Below are 22601 nucleotides of genomic sequence, written 5' to 3'. Positions count from 1 at the left end.
CCTGAAAGGCCGCTCAGCAAGGAAGAAGCCACTGCTCTAAAACCGCCATAAAAAAGCCAGACTACGGTTTGCAACTGCAGATGGGGACAAAGATCATACTTTTTGGAGAAATGTCCTCTGGTCTGATGAAACAAAAATATAACTGTTTGGCCATAATGACCATCGTTATGTTTGGAGGAAAAAGGGGGTTGGCTTGCAAACCGACGAACATCATCCCAACCGTGAAGCACGGGGGTGGCAGCATCATGCTGTGGGGGTGCTTTGCTGCAGGAGGGACTGGTCCACTTCACAAAATAGATGGCATCATGAGGAAGAAAAATGATGTGGATATATTGAAGCAACATCTCAAGACATCAGTCAGGAAGTTAAAGCTTGGTCGTAAATGGGTCTTCCAAATGCACCAAGCATACTTCCAATGTTGTGGCAAAATGGCTTAAGGACAACAAAGTCAAGGTATTGGAGTGGCCATCACAAAGCATGACCTCAATCCTATAGAAAATGTGTGGGAAGAACTGAAAAAGCGTGTGCGAGCAAGGAGGCCTACAAACCTGGCTCAGTTACACCAGTTCTGTTAGGAGGAATGGGCCAAAATTCACCCAACTTATTGTGGGAAGCTTGTGGAAGGCTACCCGAAACGTTTGACCCAAGTTAAACAATTTAAAGTCAATGCTACCAAATACTAATTGAGTGTATGTAAACTTCTGACCCACTGGGAATGTGATGAAAGAAATAAAAGCTGAAATAAATTATTCTCTCTACTATTATTCAGACATTTCACATTCTTAAAATAAAGTGGTGATCCTAACTGACCTAAGACAGGGAATTTTTACTAGGATTAAATGTCAGGAATTGTGAAAAACTAAGTTTAAATGTATTTGGTTAAGGTGTATGTAAACTTCCAACTTCAACTGTAGGTAGTACACAGGAGGACATTTTTCTCTGTTGAGATAATTTCCTTTTGAATTTCTAGCCAAATGTAAAAATTTTCCTGTTTTGATTAATTGAATAGAGTGAGTTAGGTCTGCTCTATACCAAATTAGCATACCCCCTGTGTCCCTTCTCTGTTTCACACCTAGTAGTTTGTTGGATGGGACTACCAGCTCTCTGTAGAGGGCAACCAGTGGGTCCATCTCATCTATACCATGTTTCTTGTAGGATGACAATGTCTGTATTTCTGATTTCTTTGGTGAAGTCCAGGTGCCTGCTCTTTAGGCCAAAGGCAGATGACCTCAGGCCTTGGATATTCTCTCTCTCTCTCTCTCTCTCTCTCTCTCTCTCTCTCTCTCTCTCTCTCTCTCTCTCTCTCTCTCTCTCTCTCTCTCCCTCAACATCATTTATGTGATGACAAGAGCTCTCAAAACTCTCCCTGCCTAATACTGCTTCATCTCTCTGTCTTGCCCTCTCTCCCTCTTTCCCTGTCTCATCCGTCTTTCCCTGTCTCATCCCTCTCTCCCTGTCTCATCCCTGTCTCTCTGTCTCATCCCTCTCTCTGTCTCATCCCTCTCTCTGTCTCATCCCTCTCTCCTGTCTCATCCCTCTCTCTCTGTCTCATCCCTCTCTCCCTGTCTCATCCCTCTCTCTCTGTCTCATCCCTCTCTCTCTGTCTCATCCCTCTCTCCTTGTCTCATCCCTCTCTCCCTCCCTCTGTCCCTGTCTCATCCCTTTCTCCCTGTCTTATCCCTCTCTCCCTCCCTCTGTCCCTGTCTCATCCCTCTCTCCCTGTCTCATCTCTCTCTCTGTCTCATCCCTCTCTCTCTGTCTCATCCCTCTCTCTCTCTGTCTCATCCCTCCCTCCCTCCCTGTCTCATCCCCCTCTCCCTGTCTCACCCCTCTCTCCCTGTCTCACCCCTCTCTCCCTGTCTCATCCCTCTATCCCTGTCTCATCCCTCTATCCATCTCCTCCTGTCTCATCCCTCTCTCTCTGTCTCATCCCTCTCTCTCTCTCTCTGTCTCATTTTATTCAGACATTTCAGATTCTTAAAATAAAGTATTGATCCTAACTGACCTAAGACAGGGAATTTTTACTAGGATTAAATGTCAGGAATTGTGAAAAACTAAGTTTCTCTCTCCCTGTCTCATTCCTCTCTCCCTGTCTCATCCCTCTCTCTCTGTCTCCTCCCTCTGTCTCTCTCTCTGTCTCATCCCCCTCTCCCTCTATCCCTGTCTCATCCCTCTCTCTCTGTCTCATCCCTCTATCCCTCTCCCCGTCTCATCCCTCTCTCCCTGTCTCATCCCTCTCTCCCTGTCTCATCCCTCTATCCCTCTCCCTGTCTCATCCCTCTCTCCCTGCCTCATCCCTCTCTCACTGTCTCATCCCTCTCTCCCTGTCTCATCCCTCTCTCTCTGTCTCATCCCTCTCTCTGTCTCATCCCTGTCTCATCCCTCTCTCTCTGTCTCATCCCTCTCTCCCTGTCTCATCCCTCTCTCTGTCCCATCCCTGTCTCTCTGTCTCATCCCCGTCTCATCCCACTCTCTCTGTCTCATCCCTCTCTCTCTGTCTCATCCCTCTATCATCCCTCTCTCTCTCATCCCTCTCTCTCTGTCTCATCCCTCTCTCCCTGTCTCATCCCTCTCTCCCTGTCTCATCCCTCTCTCCCTGTCTCATCCCTCTTTCCCTGTCTCAAACCTCTCTCTCTGTCTCATCCCTGTCTCATCCCTCTCTCCCTGTCTCATCCCTCTGTCTCTGTCTCATCCCTCTCTCCCTGTCTCATCCCTCTCTCCCTGTCTCATCCCTCTCTCTCTGTCTCATCCCTCTCTCTCTCTCTCTCTCTCATCCCTTCTATCCCTCTCCCCGTCTCATCCCTCTCTCCCTGTCTCATCCCTCTCTCCCTCTCCCCCTGTCTCATCCCTCTCTCCCTGTCTCATCCCTCTCTCCCTGTCTCATCCCTCTCTCCCTGTCTCATCCCTCTATCCCTGTCTCATCCCTCTCTCCCTGTCTCATCCCTCTCTCCCTTTCTCATCCCTCTATCCCTCTCCCCCTGTCTCATCCCTCTCCCCCTGTCTCATCCCTCTCCCCCTGTCTCATCCCTCTCTCCCTGTCTCATCCCTCTCTCCCTGTCTCATCTCTCCCCCTGTCTCATCCCTCTCCCCCTGTCTCATCCCTCTCCCCCTGTCTCGTCCCTCTCTCTCTGTCTCATCCCTCTCTCTGTCTCATCCCTCTCTCTCTCTCTTCATCCCTCTCTCCCTCTATCCCTGTCTCATCCCTCTCTCTGTCTCATCCCTGTCTCATCCCTCTCTCTCTGTCTCATCCCTCGTTCCCTCTCCCCGTCTCATCCCTCTCTCCCCGTCTCATCCCTCTCCCTGTCTCATCCCTCTCTCCCTGTCTCATCCCTCTATCCCTCTCCCCGTCTCATCCCTCTCTCCCTGTCTCATCCCTCTCTCTGTCTCATCCCTCTCCCTCTGTCTCAACCCTCTCTCTGTCTCATCCCTCTCTCATCCCTCTCTCTCTGTCTCATCCCTCTCTCCCTGTCTCATCCCTCTCTCTGTCTCATCCCTCTCTCCCTGTCTCGTCCCTCTATTCCTCTCCCCCTGTCTCATCCCTCTCTCTTTCTCTCTGTCTCATCCCTCTCTCCCTCTATCCCTGTCTCATCCCCCTCTCTCTGTCTCATCCCTCTCTCCCTGTCTCATCCCTCTCTCTCTGTCTCATCCCTCTCTCTCTCTCTGTCTCATTCCTCTATCCCTCTCCCTGTCTCATCCCTCTCTCTCTGTCTCATCCCTGTCTCATCTCTCGCTCTGTCTCATCCCTCTCTCCCTGTCTCATCCCTCTCGCTCTGTCTCATCCCTCTCTCCCTGTCTCATCCCTCTCTCTCTGTCTCATCCCTCTCTCTCTCTCTGTCTCATCCCTCTCTCCCTCTATCCCCGTCTCATCCCTCTATCCCTCTCCCCGTCTCATCCCTCTCTCCCTGTCTCATCCCTCTCTCCCTCTATCCCTGTCTCATCCCTCTATCCCTCTCCCTGTCTCATCCCTCTCTCTCTGTCTCATCCCTGTCTCATCTCTCGCTCTGTCTCATCCCTCTCTCCCTGTCTCATCCCTCTCTCTCTGTCTCATCCCTCTCTCTCTCTCTGTCTCATCCCTCTCTCCCTCTATCCCCGTCTCATCCCTCTATCCCTGTCTCATCCCTCTCTCCCTCTATCCCCGTCTCATCCCTCTATCCCCGTCTCATCCCTCTATCCCCGTCTCATCCCTCTCGCTCTGTCTCATCCCTCTATCCCCGTCTCATCCCTCTCTCCCTGTCTCATCCCTCTCTCCCTCTATCCCTGTCTCATCCCTCTATCCCTCTCCCCCTGTCTCATCCCTCTCTCCCCGTCTCATCCCTCTCTCCCTGTCTCATCCCTCTCTCCCTGTCTCATCCCTCTCTCCCTGTCTCATCCCTCTATCCCTCTCCCCCTGTCTCATCCCTCTCCCCCTGTCTCATCCCTCTCTCCCTGTCTCATCCCTCTCTCCCTGTCTCATCTCTCTCCATGTCTCATCCCTCTCTCCCTGTCTCATCCCTCTCTCCCTCTATCCCTCTCTCTCTGTCTCATCCCTCTCTCTCTGTCTCATCCCTCTCTCTGTCTCATCCCTCTCTCTCTCTCTCTCATCCCTCTCTCCCTCTATCCCTGTCTCATCCCTGTCTCATCTCTCTCTCTGTCTCATCCCTGTCTCATCCCTCTCTCCCTGTCTCATCCCTCTATCATCCCTCTCTCTCTGTCTCATCCCTCTCTCTCTGTCTCATCCCTCTCTCGCTGTCTTATCCCTCTCTCGCTGTCTCATCCCTGTCTCATCCCTCTCTCCCTGTCTCATCCCTCTCTCCCTGTCTCATCCCTCTCTCCCTGTCTCATCTCTCCCTCTCTGTCTCATCCCTCTCTCCCTCTCTCCCTGTCTCATCCCTCTCTCCCTGTCTCATCCCTCTCTCCCTGTCTCACCTCACTCCATCAGTGAGGAGCAATGCTTATGGATGGATGGGGGGATGTAGGAATGGAGGGATGAGGGAGGGGATGGGGGAGGGGGAGCTAGGACTGGAGAAGAGACATCGCCTTGCCTGTTTATCTTCTCGCTAGTAAGACACACAGCCATCCCAATAACACTCTGTGTGTGTCTTCCTGTGTGTGTCTGCCTGTGTGTGTCTGCCTGTGTGTGTCTGCCTGTGTGTGTCTGCCTGTGTGTGTCTGCCTGTGTGTGTCTGCCTGTGTGTGTCTGCCTGTGTGTGTCTTCCTGTGTGTGTCTTCCTGTGTGTGTCTGCCTGTGTGTGTCTGCCTGTGTGTGTCTTCCTGTGTGTGTCTTCCTGTGTGTGTCTGCCTGTGTGTGTCTGCCTGTGTGTGTCTGCCTGTGTGTGTCTGCCTGTGTGTGTCTGCCTGTGTGTGTCTGCCTGTGTGTGTCTTCCAACTTACGCTTGTCAATCAGAAACTTGCCAGTGGACAGCAAGGCTGGTGATGAGTGTCAGACCAGCAAGACTCTGCTGTAAAGACTGGTGGGCTTCTAACCATGTAACTTGTCCTTGGATTAGTCCAAGGAGGTCCTTATTAAATCAAATCAACCCCTGGCGGTACCCTGGGGTCACCCCCAATCATTACGGAATCATCTCAGTGTTCCGTCAGCTCTTTCTCTCATTACTACGCATCCTGATTAGTGTGTGTGTGTGTGTGTGTGTGTGTGTGTGTGTGTGTGTGTGTGTGTGTGTGTGTGTGTGTGTGTGTGTGTGTGATTAAGGGTTGCTCTAGAGTGGGTGGGCGACAGAGCGGGCTGGTCATTTAAGATTAAGTTATTTTAATCTATGCACATATTATTATGGGCATCATTAAACCCAGTGATATAGACATGATGATGTACTCTGGCCACAGGTGGGGGAAGGGGGGGATGTGACCTCAAATGACCCTTGCTCTTCCTGTGTTATACTAGTGCTGATCTAGGATACATTTTGACTTTAGATTACACTATAAATACTACCCATACCTATTGTGGCTAGCTGTCTGAGTATCCCCCCCTCTCTCTCTTCTCTCTCTCTCTCTCTCTCTCTCTCTCTCTCTCTCTCTCTCTCTCTCTGTCTCTCTCTCCCCTCTCTCTCTCCTCCACCCTTTCTCTGTCTCTCTCTCCCCCCTCTCTCTCTCCTCCCCCCTTTCTCTCTCTGTCTCTCCCCCCTCTCTTTCTCTGTCTCTCTGTCTGTCTGTACAAGGACATTAATGCCTGCTGTCTCCGCCAGGCTAGCTAGCTCATCCCCCTGCAAGGACGCTCTGGCCTAATTTGTGACTTAACAAGCACGTAAACAAGGCTTGTCCTGAGGCGGTGGCAGGGACGGAGAAACTCACTGGAGACAGAGGGAGTCAGTCGGAGAATATGGGGACAGAATATCTGATCAGAGAGACAGTCTGTAGTTTATATGTGTGTGTGAGAGAGAGAGAGAGAGAGAGAGAGAGAGAGAGAGAGAGAGAGAGAGAGAGAGAGAGAGAGAGAGAGAGAGAGAGAGAGAGAGAGAGAGAGAGAGAGAGAGAGAGAGAGAGAGAGAGAGAGAGAGAGAGAGAGAGAGAGAGAGAGAGAGAGAGAGAGAGAGAGAGAGAGAGAGAGAGAGAGAGAGAGAGAGAGAGAGAGAGAGAGAGAGAGAGAGAGAGAGAGAGAGAGAGAGAGAGAGAGAGAGAGAGAGAGAGAGAGAGGGAGAGAGAGAGAGAGAGAGAGAGAGAGAGAGAGAGAGAGAGAGAGAGAGAGAGAGAGAGAGAGAGAGAGAGAGAGAGAGAGAGAGAGAGAGTGTGAGTGTTGGTTTGGAGATGACGGCAGAACGCATGAGGCACTTCATGATAAAATAAAGTAGCTTACTGCGCCAGGCAGCACCAAGACAATTAGACTTCTACTAGATTATTCACACCCCTCAGCCATATATACAGGCTTTTGTTTTAACAAACGAGGACACACAACAAACCCAACCAGCACCTGATCACAAACAAACACGTTTGTTGTTTTCAGAAATTGTAAAAGTTCAGCAAGATTTTCCTCTGACTCAGTTGAAGCAGCTTTGAGTTGTGACACGTTTTTTTGTGTGTGTTTCAGACCTATTGTCTTGTTGGTACAGATGAAGGTCAGAGAGCAGGCTGACATTCCAATTGAAACATTAAAGAACAGGCAGGTGTGGGTGTGTGTGTGTCTGAGGATTCAGACTGATGATGGATGGGCTTGAATGCTGCTAGGACCTGCAGAGTTCACACTGTGTGTCTGTCTGGGTGTGTCTGTCTGGGTGTGTCTGTCTGGGTGTGTCTGTCTGGGTGTGTCTGTCTGGGTGTGTCTGTCTGGGTGTGTCTGTCTGGGTGTGTCTGTCTGGGTGTGTCTGTCTGGGTGTGTCAGGAGTGGAGCAGCAGATGACCTGTGTTACAAAAAGACTATCTCGCTTAAGGTGTTATTATGAGCTAATGTAGAGGCACAGATTAAATATCGTGGTCGTCTAGGAACAAGGCCAGAAACCAGATAATAGCATCATACACATTTCAGGGCAGTTACAGGGAAATTAGTTGTGATATTGCTATTGGCTGAGCAGAGAAGTTGACTGAGCGGGTGTGTTGTGCCATTGTTGTTGGAGCATCATGAATGGAGTTTTGTGAACAATCAAGTTTGTTGAAATCTCGTATCAAATATTCAAAGATATAAAGAATTCTGATGATTTTCATTTCCTGAAGTAAACATAACTCCATGTATATTCTACGAAAAATGTACACAATCACCCATCCCCCCGTTAGGATACGTTAGAGTGTATTAGAGGATGCAGTACTGCATCTGTTCAGGGAATTGATTGTCTTTTACTGAGATCTATATAGCCTCACACATATCATATTCCAGCACCATTGGCGCCTGTATGTATGGGGCTCTTCTGCAGAGCAGAGCTAACTCGCTGACTTACTGACTGTGTGTGAGTGCAACCTCATAAATAACAGAGGGGAGGGGAGGGGAGGGGAGGGGAGGGGAGAGGAGAGGAGAGGAGAGGAGAGGAGAGGAGAGGAGAGGAGAGGAGAGGAGAGGAGAGGAGAGGAGAGGAGAGGAGAGGAGAGGAGAGGAGTTCTGTACTGGGAAAGAATAGAGCTTGGCATGTAACAAGGGCATTCACCACGCCCTATCTCTATCTCTCACTCTCCCAGAAGCCCCATAATAGCATCATCCACATTTCAGGGCATTAACATGCTTTTTTTCTGTACTATTGAAGGTTTTATTTTCTATACAGAAAATTCATGATGGAAACAACCCCCCTACATCGCTATGCAGAGATGAGGCTGTAGTTACAGTGAAAAGCTGAGAGGCTCAAATCCCTGTTGAACTAAGCTCCCTGTTCGATATCAATAGGCGTATGCACTGTTTATGTCCCAAATGGCACCCTATTCCCTATATAGTGCACTACTTTTGACCAGAGCCCTATGAGCCCTGTAAATCCTAGTCAAAAGTAGTGCACTGTGTAGGTAATAGGGTTCGATTTAGTCTGCATGTACTCTCTGCAGGTAGTGGCCCAATGATTGAGCTTAGTGAGACGTTATTGCTGTTGAGACTACAGCCTTATATCGGGAAAACAATTACATGGAGGATGCTTTTAGTCCTTTTAGACTATGCTTGAGTCGTTTTATTATTGTTTAATATAGTTTTATTCCTGTAAGCCATGGAGAGCAGAGAGAAGTCAGTGTGGATGTCTTCCCAGCCAGGTTATAGGAAATTGAAAAACATGAATTGGAACGTTGAAATGGAAAGTGTTTCTTCAGGGCAGATGCAAGGTCCTCGAAGACGTGCGTGAATATAAAACAAATATGAAAATAAATGTATCATTGAATGCCTGTAGTCTGTAAAGGCACATAGCCAGGGCCTGTATTGACAAAGCGTCTCAGAGTAGGAATACTGATCTGTCCATGTAATCATTCAAATGGGTGAATATAGAACAAACGTAAAAGGAATTCTGCAAAGGTGCTCAGCTATAGCAGCACCTTTCAACCAGCCGTAGTCTTCTGTTTTCCTCCTAACCTTCCTAGTCGTAGTCTTCTGTCTTCCTCCTAACCTTTCTAGTCGTAGTCTTCTGTTTTCCTCCTAACATTCCCAGCTGTAGTCTTCTGTTTTCCTCCTAAACTTCCTAGTCGTAGTCTTCTGTTTTCCTTCTAACCTTCCTAGTCGTAGTCTTCTGTGTTCCTCCTAACCTTCCTAGTCGTAGTCTTCTGTCTTCCTCCTAATCTTCCTAGTCCTAGTCTTCCGTTTTCCTCCTAACCTTTCTAGTCGTAGTCTTCTGTTTTCCTCCTAACCTTCCTAGTCGTAGTCTTCTGTTTTCCTCCTAACCTTTCCAGCTGTAGTCTTCTGTTTTCCTCCTAACCTTCCTAGCTGTAGTCTTCTGTTTTCCTCCTAACCTTCCTAGTCGTAGTCTTCTGTGTTCCTCCTAACCTTCCTAGTCGTAGTCTTCTGTTTTCCTCCTAACCTTCCTAGCTGTAGTCTTCTGTTTTCCTCCTAACCTTCCTAGTCGTAGTCTTCTGTTTTCCTCCCAACCTTCCTAGTCGTAGTCTTCTGTGTTCCTCCCAACCTTCCTAGTCGTAGTCTTCTGTGTTCCTCCTAACCTTCCTAGTCGTAGTCTTCTGTTTTCCTCCTAACATTCCCAGCTGTAGTCTTCTGTTTTCCTCCTAATCTTCCTAGTCGTAGTCTTCTGTCTTCCTCCTAATCTTCCTAGTCGTAGTCTTCTGTTTTCCTCCTAACCTTCCTAGACGTATTCTTCTGTTTTCCTCCTAACCTTCCTAGTCGTAGTCTTCTGTTTTCCTCCTAACCTTCCTAGTCGTAGTCTTCTGTTTTCCTCCTAACCTTCCTAGTCATAGTCTTCTGTTTTCCTCCTAACCTTCCTTGTCGTAGTCTTCTGTTTTCCTCCTAACCTTCCTAGTCATAGTCTTCTGTTTTCCTCCTAACCTTCCTAGTCGTAGTCTTCTGTTTTCCTCCTAACCTTCCTAGTCGTAGTCTTCTGTTTTCCTCCTAACCTTCCTTGTCGTAGTCTTCTGTTTTCCTCCTAACCTTCCCAGCTGTAGTCTTCTGTTTTCCTCCTAACCTTCCTAGTCGTAGTCTTCTGTGTTCCTCCTAACCTTCCTAGTCGTAGTCTTCTGTTTTCCTCCTAACCTTCCCAGCACTATGGCCTTCTTTCATTAGCTAGTGTGGCCTCAGGTTCAGAATACAGTCACATTTTATCTTGGTAAGACGTCTACTGAAAAATATCCTATTCAGTTCATATCCAGAGGCTGTGTGTGTGTCTGTGTGTGTGTTTGAGTGTGCGTGAGGGCATATCCACAGGCAGTTGAACCACTGTCAGTTTTACTGCTCGTATCAATCCTCACTGACAGCAGGTAAAAAAACAGTCTGACCCATAGGTACGTACACCCCTCTAACAAGACAGGAAAGACAATGGGCAATCATGAAACACCATTGATGATACCAATGAGATAAGTCTCAAGAACTGTCAGAAAAGACCTGAACCCAGACAGCTGTTTGTAGAGGGTCTGCTACCATCATTTCATCACTGGTAAGTCAAGTCTGATCGATTTTCGAGTTTAGTTTAGCTGTTATGCTAACCAGGTGTTAACAACAACACTACAGTAAGTTAGCCAAAATTAGCTCGCTAGATAGCTTGTAGTCTAGCTATTAGCATGTGTCGCGTGAGTTTCAAGTTTTGGGGGAGCTATTTTTTTAACCATAGAAATGCACCTTTATAACAAAGGATTGCCTCTATCATCTCATAGCAGACTAATGCAAGCCTACTATTCCTAATGTGATGAGTAGATTGGATAGTGATAATTTAGGCTAATAAGCGTTATTGGCGTAGGAATTATAGGCTATATCAGAGACGTTTCTTTCCTTTGCACTGGAAAAATGTGGCCTTTGATAAACATTTCAAGCAACTCTACTACACTTTATATGACAGGAGACATTAGCAGAATCGATGGTAGTCTAGACCAACTCTACTGACTCTGACAACAGATCAATAAAAAGTACTTTGTCTTGAATGCAACCATGTAATCTAGGCCAAAAAGGGGTCATGGCTAAAAGGGATCCAGCTTTTGTCAAATTAACGTCAAAAGTAATTTTTTGTCATTTTAGCTAACCCTAACCCTTTTCCTAACCTTAACCTAATTCTCCTAACCTGCTGCGTAAATTCTCCTAATCTGCTACGAAATGAGAAATATTACGGCACGTAGCTTAGTGGTTAAGAGCGTTGTGCCAGTAACCGAAAGGTCGCTGGTTCTAATCCCCGAGCCGACTAGGTGAAAAACCTGTTGATGTGCCCTTGAGCAAGGCACTTAACCCTAATTGCTCCTGTAAGTCGCTCTGGATAAGAGCGTCTGCTAAATGACTAAAATGTAAATGTATTTTGACAAAAGCTGGATCCCTTCTAGCCATGACCATGAAAAGGGGAGACGCAAATTGTACGATATGACGTCCATATATATCCTGGAGGACAATATTGTCCAAAAAAACTCCAGTAGTTATCATATAATAACCCAATAATAATTTGTTGAGAACTTTATTCATAATGTATGGACATTACAGCATAGGACAAAGGGCTCAATGGGATATGACAACCTGCTGTGTTGACTATTGGTTGTTCCAGCCCAACAATTGATGTAATCTTTATATGACACTAAAACACTGAATGAATTTATCCCAACCAAATACTTAAGAGCCCCGATGGTAAAGGTGACCTGAAGAAGTGCTATTCTTCTAACATCATGTGTGCTTTTCATTAGTTTATATACAACTGTAGGTTCACCAGCTGACCTCTATCAAGACACCAGACTGGATTCACACTGTGAAGATGAGCAATGCTGCAGCAACATCAGCTTCTACTTTGTCCTTTTCCAGATATGAAAGGAGACATCCCTCAGTTATATGAGATCAAATCAAATCAAAGATGATGGTTGTCATATCCTGTTCTTTGGACTATCTGAATGATTCTGTTGTGCCATTTGAGTAGAGAGCACCTTCACCTTGTCATCATGACAAAAGTGCCCCCTTAAACCATACGAATATATAAAATGTAATTTGGAACGTGTAAAATACTATTGTTTATGATATTGTAAACATACTGTACTTTAATAATAGGCTATATTGTTGTGAAATGAAAGGTATTGTGTCATCTCTGCTTTGCTTTTGTCACACCCTGGCTCGGGGGACTCTTAAATGTTGAGCCAGGGTGTGGAGTTTCTGTTACATTTTCTATGCTTTCGTTCTAGATCGTTTATATCTATGTTGGCCAGGGTGGTTCCCAATCAGAGACAGCTGTAGCTCGTTGTCTCTGATTGGGGACCATACTTAGGCAGCCTTTTGGCATGTTAGTTTTGTGGGATCTTGTTCCGTAAGGTTTTGTGTTGTAACCTAGGACTTCACGCATCGTATGTTTATTGTTTTGATCGTGTGTTAAGTACAATAAAGAATGTACGCTTATCCCGCTGCGCCTTGGTCCGCTTCATCTGTCGACGACCGTGACAGAAGATCCCACCACCAAAGGACCAAGCAGCGTGCCCAGGAGGAGAAGAGGGCGATGGCTCAGGTGGGCGAATGGTGGTCATGGGAGGACATATTCGCGGGCAGAGGGCCATGGGCAAAAGTAAATGCCCAGGCAGGAGAGGAGAAACGGCGCCAACCGTGCCGACGACTGACACGCGAGAGGCAACCCCAATTTTTTTTTGGGGGGGGCACACGGCGTGGACGACGGGGCTGCTGGAGGCAGCTACAGGGCGAATCAGCGGACTAGGAGAGGAGGCCACCAGGTTACGGGGGCTATTGGTCACGAGGGAGAAGGAGAGTGTATAGGCACGGCGAGAGGAACTGGTTAGGCAGCAGAGGGAGCGGAGGTTTATGAGGAAACCCAGTCCCGCTCCTCGCACCAAGCAAGTGGTGTGTGTTCCCAGTCCGGCCCGACCAGTTCCTGTTCCCCGCACCAAGCCTGTGGTGCGCGTCGTCAGCCCGGTCCGGCCTGTTCCTGCTCCCCGCACCAAGCCAGTGGTGCGCGTCGCCAGCCCGGTCCGGCCGTGTTCCTGCTCCCCGCACCAAGCCAGTGGTGCGCTGCCGTCAGTCCGGCACGGCCCGTGCCTGTTCCACCGGTGCCTGGTCCGGCACCGGGCAGCTGCTCCACTCCGGAGCCAGAGCAATCCGCTCCACCGGTGTCCAGTCCAGCTCCGGCCAGCGGGACCAGATCAGGGGCGCTACGGGGAGGTGGAGAGAGAGTGGTGGTCACGCCCGGAGCCGGATCCGCCTCCGAGGCGGAATGCCCACCCGGCCCCTACCCTCTTGTGTTTGGTTGGTGCGGTCGCAGTCCGCGCCTTTGGGGGGGGGGTACTGTCACGCCCTGGCTCTGGGGACTCTTAAATGTTGAGCCAGGGTGTGGATTTTCATTGTTTAGTTTTCTATGGTTTTCGTTCTAGATCGTTTATATCTATGTTGGCCAGGTTGGTTCCCAATCAGAGGCAGCTGTAGCTCGTTGTCTCTGATTGGGGACCATACTTAGGCAGCCTTTTGGCATGTTAGTTTTGTGGGATCTTGTTCCGTAAGGTTTTGTGTTGTAACCTAGGACTTCACGTATCGTTTGTTTATTGTTTTGATCGTGTGTTAAGTACAATAAAGAATGTACGCTTATCAGGCTGCGCCTTGGTCCGCTTCATCTGTCAACGACCGTGACAGCTTTGCCCCATTGAATAAAACATTATTTCTTATAGCCTGACTATTTTATTTCTTTACAATTTAAACACATTTAGCGTAGACAATGTAATTGTTGTGGTGGTCTTAGGAAAACCATCTTCATTATCACAGTGGCACTTCGAAGTGCCACTCACCTTCTGGGAGAAAAGTATCTGGCATTGAACTTGGTAGTAGTAGTTGTTTGTATGTTTTAAGCTAAGGATCCCATCATCTCCTGCTTCCAAGGGTTGGATTTGCACTAAACAATTTCAATGTAAGCACAAGGCATGTACACAATTCATTATAATGATTAGCCTCATACACATTGTCTACTGGTATAGGTTTTACATTTGAGAACATATAGCGGAACAATATGTAAACAATGTGTGAGTTAAGCTATTCTCTGCTTCAGATGCACAATGTCAAGGGCTGCATTGCAAATGCCCATAAGGCTAATGCCATCATACTGTAGGCCAGTGGTTCACAACTCCGATCCTCGAGTACCCCCAACAGCCCAACTCCGATCCTCGAGTACCCTCAACAGCCCAACTCCGATCCTCGAGTACCCTCAACAGCCCAACTCCGATCCTCGAGTACCCTCAACAGCCCAACTCCGATCCTCGAGTACCCCCAACAGCCCAACTCCGATCCTCGAGTACCCCCAACAGCCCAACTCCGATCCTCGAGTACCCGCAACAGCCCAACTCCGATCCTCGAGTACCCCCAACAGCCCAACTCCGATCTCGAGTACTTCAACAGCCCAACTCCGATCCTCGAGTACCCCCAACAGCCCAACTCCGATCCTCGAGTACCCGCAACAGCCCAACTCCGATCCTCGAGTACCCCCAACAGTACAGTTTATTGTAGCCACGGACAAACACACCTGATTCAACTTGTCAACTAATCATCAGGCCCTCTGAGTTGAATCAGGTATGTTTGCTCGGGGCTACAACAAAAATGTGTGCTTTTGGGCGTACTGGAGGACTGGAGTTGGGCTGTTGGGAGTACTGGAGGACTGGAGTTGGGCTGTTGGGGGGTACTGGAGGACTGGAGTTGGGCTGTTGGGGGTACTGGAGGACTGGAGTTGGGCTGTTGGGCGTACTGGAGGACTGGAGTTGGGCTGTTGGGCGTACTGGAGGACTGGAGTTGGGCTGTTGGGTGTACTGGAGGACTGGAGTTGGGCTGTTGGGGGGTACTGGAGGACTGGAGTTGGGCTGTTGGGGGTACTGGAGGACTGGAGTTGGGCTGTTGGGGGTACTGGAGGACTGGAGTTGGGCGTACAGGAGGACTGGAGTTGGGCTGTTGGGGGTACTGGAGGACTGGAGTTGGGCGTACAGGAGGACTGGAGTTGGGCTGTTGGGGGTACTGGAGGACTGGAGTTGGGCTGTTGGGGGTACTGGAGGACTGGAGTTGGGCTGTTGGGCGTACTGGAGGACTGGAGTTGGGCTGTTGGGCGTACTGGAGGACTGGAGTTGGGCTGTTGGGGGTACTGGAGGACTGGAGTTGGGCTGTTGGGCGTACTGGAGTTGGTAACCACTGCTGTAGACCTATGGCTGCATTGGCATTGCATGACATTATCAGCTGCTAAATGGGTTCACTAAAGGTCATGTTCATTTCATAATACAACAAAGAAACAGACAAATTACAGACGGATTCCCTTCCCCTCTTTATTGTAGGGTTGTGATCTGTTAATAATCAATATCGACACTAGTTCATCTTGAATAATAAATAGTTAACAAGTTTAAATACTTAACTTCAAAGAATCAATACTATTTCATATAATTTCAAAGTGTACAAGTAAGCTAACTCATATGTAAAGGTTAGACATTTTAGTAACAAGTAGGCTATTATTACTAAAGCATAATTTCATGTGAACAAAAAAAAGTCAATACCAGAGGTGTCCAACCTCGCTCCACTGATCCCTGAACTACTGGGTGAGCAGACTTCAACCTCGCTCCACTGATCCCTGATCTACTGGGGGAGCAGACTTCTATTCCAGCCCAGCAACAGCACACTTGATTATTAACTAATTAGGTTTGATACATTGAATCAGGTGTGTTGGTGCTGGGCTGGATCAGAAGCCTGCACACACCCAGCAGGGTTGGCCTGCTCCAGTTGTAATAGGTTTATACATTGTGTGTGACTTTTAAACTGTATTTTTGCTCACAAAATGTGCTAACATAGGTACACATTAGTGTAGGCTGCTGAGGGGAGGACGGCTCATAGTAATGGCTGGAACGGAGCCAATGGAATGGCATCAAACACATGGGAACCATGTGTTTGATGTATTTGATACCATTCCACTGATTCCGCTCCAGCCATTACCACGAGCCCGTCCTCCCCAATGAAGGTGCCACCAACCTCCTGTGGTACAAATATAATCCATGGTATACAAGGATGTACACTGATTCTCTTGGGACATTCATTGGGAGCTCTTCATCTGCAGACAGGGTTTCACAGTGCTCTGTATCTGAGTCGCTAGGGACTGGAACTGGAGAATACTTTCATAATGTCCTCCCACAAAGGTACCTGCCCTATCCAGAGTAGCCTACTCTCCCTTCTCTGACAGCTGGAACTGCTAGCTAATCCTTTCACCCTCTTCCATGGCTGTTAGCTAGCTACCTAGCTACAAATGCATTTAGAATTACAATGATAAATAGATCAAGATAGCTAGCTAACTAGCTAATATGAAGTTAGCAAGCTGGTGATATTTATTTCACTTTGCTAGCTATACAGGATGTAAAGGCTAGCTAACTAGCTAACATTACGTTAGCAGCTCATTTGAGTTAGCCTGCACTGCACACTAAGTTACTGTAGCAAGCTAGCTAGCTAATTATAAATTTTTTATCATTTCAAAATATATTTACTTAATTGAATAGGTTCTCCCACTGCCTCCCATTTTCTGGGTCCTTAGAAAAACCAAATAATGGGCAATCTTCCGGAAGTTTCCGGTGGTAGCAAAACGCAGCCAGCCATGTGGACGATTGGAGAACTTCCAACAGACTGACTGTGGTCTTCCAACGTGGTGCCTGATGCAGTTACTAGATGATTTGTGAAGCAACTGCAAGCCTCTATGGGGACAGCCGAATAACCATTTTAGGTTCTAGATTTTTCTAAGAGTGTAGAGAATAGGGTGTCATTTGGGACAGAGCCTTAGTGTTTCCTCTGCCTCTTAACACCTTGCTGCCTCCCTCAGGGGAGAGACGTACCTCTCTGACTCATAACCACTGAGACTAAACATGGAGGGAATAGTGTGTGTGTGAGAGAGAGAGAAAAAGAGAGAGAGAGAGAATCTGTGTGTACAGTGCATTCGGAAAGTAAATACATTTTTTTCCCTCATCAATCTACACACAGTACCCCATAATGACAAAGCAAAAACAGGTTTTTAGACATTTTTGCAAATTTATAAAAAATAAAAAACAGAAATACCTTATTTACATAAGTATTCAGACCCTTCGCTATGAGACTTTAAATTGAGCTCAGGTGCATCCTGTTTCCATTGATCATCCTTGAGATGTTTCTATAACTTGATTGGAGTCTACCTGTGGTAAATTAAATTGATTGGACATGATTAGGAAAGGCACATACCTGTCTATATAAGGTCCCACAGTTGACAGTGCATGTCAGAGCAAAAACCAAGCCATGAGGTCGAAGGAATTGTCCGTAGAGCTCTGAGACAGGATTGTGTTGAGGCACAGATCTGGGGAAGGGTACCAAAACATTTCTGCAGCATTGAAGGTCCCCAAGAACACAGTGGCCTCCATCATTCTTAAATGGAAGAAGTTTGGAACCACCAAGACTCTTCCTAGAGCTGGCCGCCCGGCCAAACTGAGAAATCAGGGAGGTGACCAAGAACCCGATGGTCACTCTGACAGAGCTCCAGAGTTCCTCTGTGGAGATGGGAGAACTTTCCAGAAGGACAACCATCTCTGCAGCACTCCACCCATCAAGTCTCTGAATGTCCTTCAGTGGCCCAGCCAGAGCCCAGAATTGAACCCGATCGAACATCTCTGGAGAGACCTGAAAATAGCTGTGCAGCGACGCTCCCCATCCAACCTGACAGAGCTTGAGAGGATCTGAAGAGAAGAATGGGAGAAACTCCCCAAATACAGGTGTGCCAAGCTTGTAGTGTCATACCCAAGAAGACTCGAGGCTGTAATCGCTGCCAAAGGTGCTTCAATAAAGTACTGAGTAAAGGGTCTGAATACTTATGTAAATGTGATATTTCCGTTTTTTATTTTTAATAAAAAACTCCATCTTAATGCCCATGATTTTGGAATGAGATGTCCATGTAGAGTACTTCATCCATCACGCACGCACACGCACACGCACGCACACACACACACACACACACACACACACACACACACACACACACACACACACACACACACACACACACACACACACACACACACACACACACACACACACACACACACACACACACACACACACACACACACACACACACACACACACACTCTCTCAAAGAGGCTCAGTAATGAAAGGTCAGTGATGCTGCCCCCCCCCACATACTGTGGAAGATGTCTTGATGACATTAGAAGAGGGGGCTATGGTCATTTTGTCAGGGTTTGTCTATTCAGGAACAGGTCTGTTTGATTATACATCTGTCTGTGTAGGCCGATGGAGCGTTTGCTAATAATGACGTATTGTGTGAGGATTCTCTTGTCACAACGGTTTATTCACATCTATGATAATTGATGAATTCAATATGTGAGTCATTTGTGAACTATAGCCTGCAGTCTCTATCTACTTCTGTCACTTCAGTTATGGAAATCAGGTGTTAGGAGAATTTTGCTCATTCAAGATGAAACTCAATGTTGTGTGTGTGTGTCTACACGTGTCTTCTCCAGGTGGTCCATCCAGGTGGTCTTCGTCCCACTGTGACTGCAAGAGCCACAAGAGCGAGCGCGAGGGAGAGAGTGGCACTTCTTTGAACGAGCTCTCTACTTCCTGCTCCGAGACCCAATCAGAAGCCAGCTCCCCTCAGGGCACCATCATCTGTGGGCCTGTCAGCCGACAGCCTCACCCCATCGCCCAGACCCTGGACCGGCCACTGAAGAAAGGTGTGGGTGTACCTCTCCTCTTGTACCTCCTGTTTTGCGCCTTTCCCCTTGGGTGACCTTGGGTGACCTTGGGTGTTTTGAAAGGCGCCTGTCAAATAAAATCTCTTGTTCTTCTTCTCCTCCCACTCCTCCCTAAAGGTCCCGTTCAGCTGCTCCAGCCGTCGGAGGTGAGGAGGAAGACGGACCTGCTCCGGGTGAAGACCATGGGGATCAGGGAGCACAGGGAGGCTGCAGCCAAGAGGAAAGCCAACAAGGAGAAGTTAACACCGGAGCAGGAGCTGGAGAGGTGCATCCAGGACTTCCACAGGATCAGGATTCCTGACCGCTTCCCGGAGAGGAAGTACATGTGGCAACAAGAGCTGCTGAGGAAGTACCGTCTCTAAGGAGAGGGAGGGAGGGAGGGAGGGAGGGAGGGAGAAGGGGGGAGGGAGGGAGAAGGGGAAGTGGAAGAGGGAGGGGGGGAGAAGGGGGAGGGAGGGAGAAGGGGAAGTGGAAGAGGGAGGGGGAGAAGGGGGAGGGAGGGAGAAGGGGAAGTGGAAGAGGGAGGGGGGAGAAGGGGGAGGAGGGAGAAGGGGAAGTGGAAGAGGGAGGGGGGAGAAGGGGAGGGAGGGAGAAGGGGAAGTGGAAGAGGGAGGGGGGAGAAGGGGGAGGGAGGGAGAAGGGGAAGTGGAAGAGGGAGAGAGGGAGGGAGAAGGGGAAGTGGAAGAGGGAGAGAGGGAGGGAGAAGGGGGAGGGAGGGAGAAGGGGAAGTGGAAGAGGGAGGGGGGGGAGAAGGGGGAGGGAGGGAGAAGGGGAAGTGGAAGAGGGAGGGAGGGAGGGAGGGAGAAGGGGAAGAGGGAGGGGGGAGGTGGGGAGGGAGGTAGGTAGGGAGGTAGATAGGTAGGGAGGGAGGTAGGGAGGGGGGTAGGGAGGAGGTGGGGGAGATAGGGATAGAAATCAAATCAAATGTTATTGGTCACATGCGCCGAATACAACAGGTGTAGACTTTACAGTGAAATGCTTACTTACAAGCCCTTAACCAACAATGCAGAGTTAAAAAGTAAGACAAAATATTTGCTAAATAAAAAAAGAAAGAGTAACACAATAAAATAACAATAACGAGGCTATATACAGGAAGTACCAGTACTGAGTCAATGTGCAGGGTTACCAGGTAGTAATGAGGCTATATACAAGGAGTACCAGTACTGAGTCAATGTGCAGGGATACCAGGTAGTAATGAGGCTATATACAAGGAGTACCAGTACTGAGTCAATGTGCAGGGTTACCAGGTAGTAATGAGGCTATATACAAAGAGTACCAGTACTGAGTCAATGTGCAGGGTTACCAGGTAGTAATGAGGCTATATACAAGGAGTACCAGTACTGAGTCAATGTGCAGGGTTACCAGGTAGTAATGAGACTATATACAAGGAGGACCAGTACTGAGTCAATGTGCAGGGATACCAGGTAGTAATGAGGCTATATACAAGGAGTACCAGTACTGAGTCAATGTGCAGGGTTACCAGGTAGTAATGAGGCTATATACAAGGAGTACCAGTACTGAGTCAATGTGCAGGGTTACCAGGTAGTAATGAGGCTATATACAAGGAGTACCGGTACTGAGTCAATGTGCAGGGTTACCAGGTAGTAATGAGGCTATATACAAGGAGTACCAGTACTGAGTCAATGTGCAGGGGTACGAGGTAGTTGAGGTAATACAGTATGTACATGTGGGTAGGGGTAAAAGTGACTAGGCAATCAGGAAATAGTAACACAATAAAAACAACGAGGCTGTGTAGAAGGGACAGGAGAGAGAACGAAAGAGGGATGGAGGGAGGGAGGGAGGGCTCCATTTACTGATAGACTGCAGCACTCTCAAAGACAATCATGTACTGTACTAGAGAAAATGAAGAAATCAAGGACACTGTATTGCAGAACACAGCATGTATTGTATTGCCAGCGTGTACAGGAGAACACAGTGAATCTAGCACAAAACCAGGCCACATTTGTCAAGGGTTTGTGATGTGTGCACAGTGTCCTTTTGTGATATGCACTTGTGTTAACCAGGTCACATCTGTTGGGGTTCAAATCCCGGTCACTGCAGGGGACACTATAGCCCCACTCCCTGTGGGGAAAGTCATGGTTAGCCTGTTGAGCTAAAGGCTACTTCACCTGTTCAAGCAACGAACCAACCTCAGGGGCAATGGGATACACCGCAATCAGCTCACCAAGCTCCATCACCATCACAAGCTCCATCACACATGTGCAGTTACAGCTAGCTAACGCTTGATGTGGAATGAGTTGGTAGCCATAGTGTCAGTGTTTTCTATGGATGTATCAGTATGTATGGTTCTGTACAGAAGGAAAAGACTATCGCTGTAACTCTGGTTCACAGTTAGCCACAGTGTGTCTATGGATGTATCAGAATGGTTCTGTGGTTCTGTGTCAGGCGGAACCATCACAGAAGATGTCACATCTCTTTATTGTACTACAACAACAGCACTGCATGTCATTTCACCCCAGAAGACTATAATGTCAGTAATATGGTATGAGCCTCATCAAATAGATGCTGTTAATTTATTATGTGTGGTGTATAAATCCAAGGGTGCATCCGTAGTTGCACCCTATTCCCTATGTAGTGCACTATATAGGGAATAGGGTTCCATTTGGGACATAACCCAATACTGTATGTCGTGGTGACTGAGTGAGGCCAACTTCATGGAGGAGAGCACTGCCTAGATTTTCTGTTCGCTATTGTAAACATTCTTGTCTGAATTTGTCAATATGTAATTTATGTGTAGTATAGGCAAACATGAAGGTAGGCTGCAGTACATAATGATGACGGGTATTCAAAGATCCCCTGATTGTAAGTGTGCAAAAACTCTATTAAATGAGTTGAAAATGCAATTACTTGTGTGTCTCTACTGACTCTTTGACAGCATTGCTGACTGAATTGAACGGGTGACTGTGCAGTTGTGGTTCTAGGATCAAAAAATGAAACAAGTACAGGGTTATGTCTCAAATGGCACCCTATTCCCTCTACAGTGCACTACTTTTGACCACTCTTGTCGAAAGTATTGTATAATCAATCAATCAATTTTCAATCCATTTTATTTTATATAGCCCTTCTTACATCAGCTAATATCTCGAAGTGCTGTACAGAAACCCAGCCTAAAACCCCAAACAGCTAATAATGCAGGTGTAGAAGCACGGTGGCTAGGAAAAACTCCCTAGAAAGGCAAAACCTAGGAAGAAACCTAGAGAGGAACCAGGCTATGAGGGGTGGCCAGTCCTCTTCTGGCTGTGCCGGGTGGAGATTATAACAGAACCATGCCAAGATGTTCAAAAATGTTCATAAGTGACAAGCATGGTCAAATAATAATCAGGAATAAATCTCAGTTGGCTTTTCATAGCCGATCATTAGAGTTTAAAACAGCAGGTCTGGGACAGGTAGGGGTTCCATAACCGCAGGCAGAACAGTTTAAACTGGAATAGCAGCAAGGCCAGGCGGACTGGGGACAGCAAGGAGTCACCACGGCCGGTAGTCCCGACGTATGGTCCTAGGGCTCAGGTCTCTCAGTTGGCTTTTCATAGCCGATCATTTAGAGTTGAAAACAGCAGGTCTGGGACAGGTAGGGGTTTCGTAGCCGCAGGCAGAACAGTTGAAACTGGAATAGCAGCAAGGCCAGGCGGACTGGGGACAGCAAGGTGTCATCATGCCCGGTAGTCCTGACGTATGGTCCTAGGGCTCAGGTTCTCAGAGAGAAAGAGAGAACGAGAGAATTAGAGAGAGCATACTTAAATTCACACAGGACACTGGATAAGACAGGAGAAGTACTCCAGGTATAACCAACTAACCCCAGCCCCCCGACACATAAACTACTGCAGCATAAATACTGG

General features: G+C 47.8%; 1 protein-coding gene across 1 annotated transcript in view; it reads left to right on the top strand.

Moving 5' to 3' along the window:
• Window positions 1–19106, top strand: part of LOC121536437 (BTB/POZ domain-containing protein KCTD16-like) — a 61580-nt gene extending 42474 nt beyond the window's left edge. The window contains exons 2-3 of the mRNA XM_041843700.1: window positions 18511–18723; window positions 18862–19106. Coding sequence (XP_041699634.1) covers window positions 18511–18723; window positions 18862–19106 — 458 coding nt within the window. The remainder of the gene's footprint in view (window positions 1–18510; window positions 18724–18861) is intronic.
• Window positions 19107–22601: the final 3495 nt, after the last annotated feature.

The sequence above is a fragment of the Coregonus clupeaformis genome, unplaced genomic scaffold, assembly GCF_020615455.1.
Source record: "Coregonus clupeaformis isolate EN_2021a unplaced genomic scaffold, ASM2061545v1 scaf0278, whole genome shotgun sequence".
NCBI lineage: Eukaryota > Metazoa > Chordata > Actinopteri > Salmoniformes > Salmonidae > Coregonus > Coregonus clupeaformis.
Note: the sequence above shows the minus strand (reverse complement) of the source record. Positions and strands in the feature narration are given on the sequence as shown.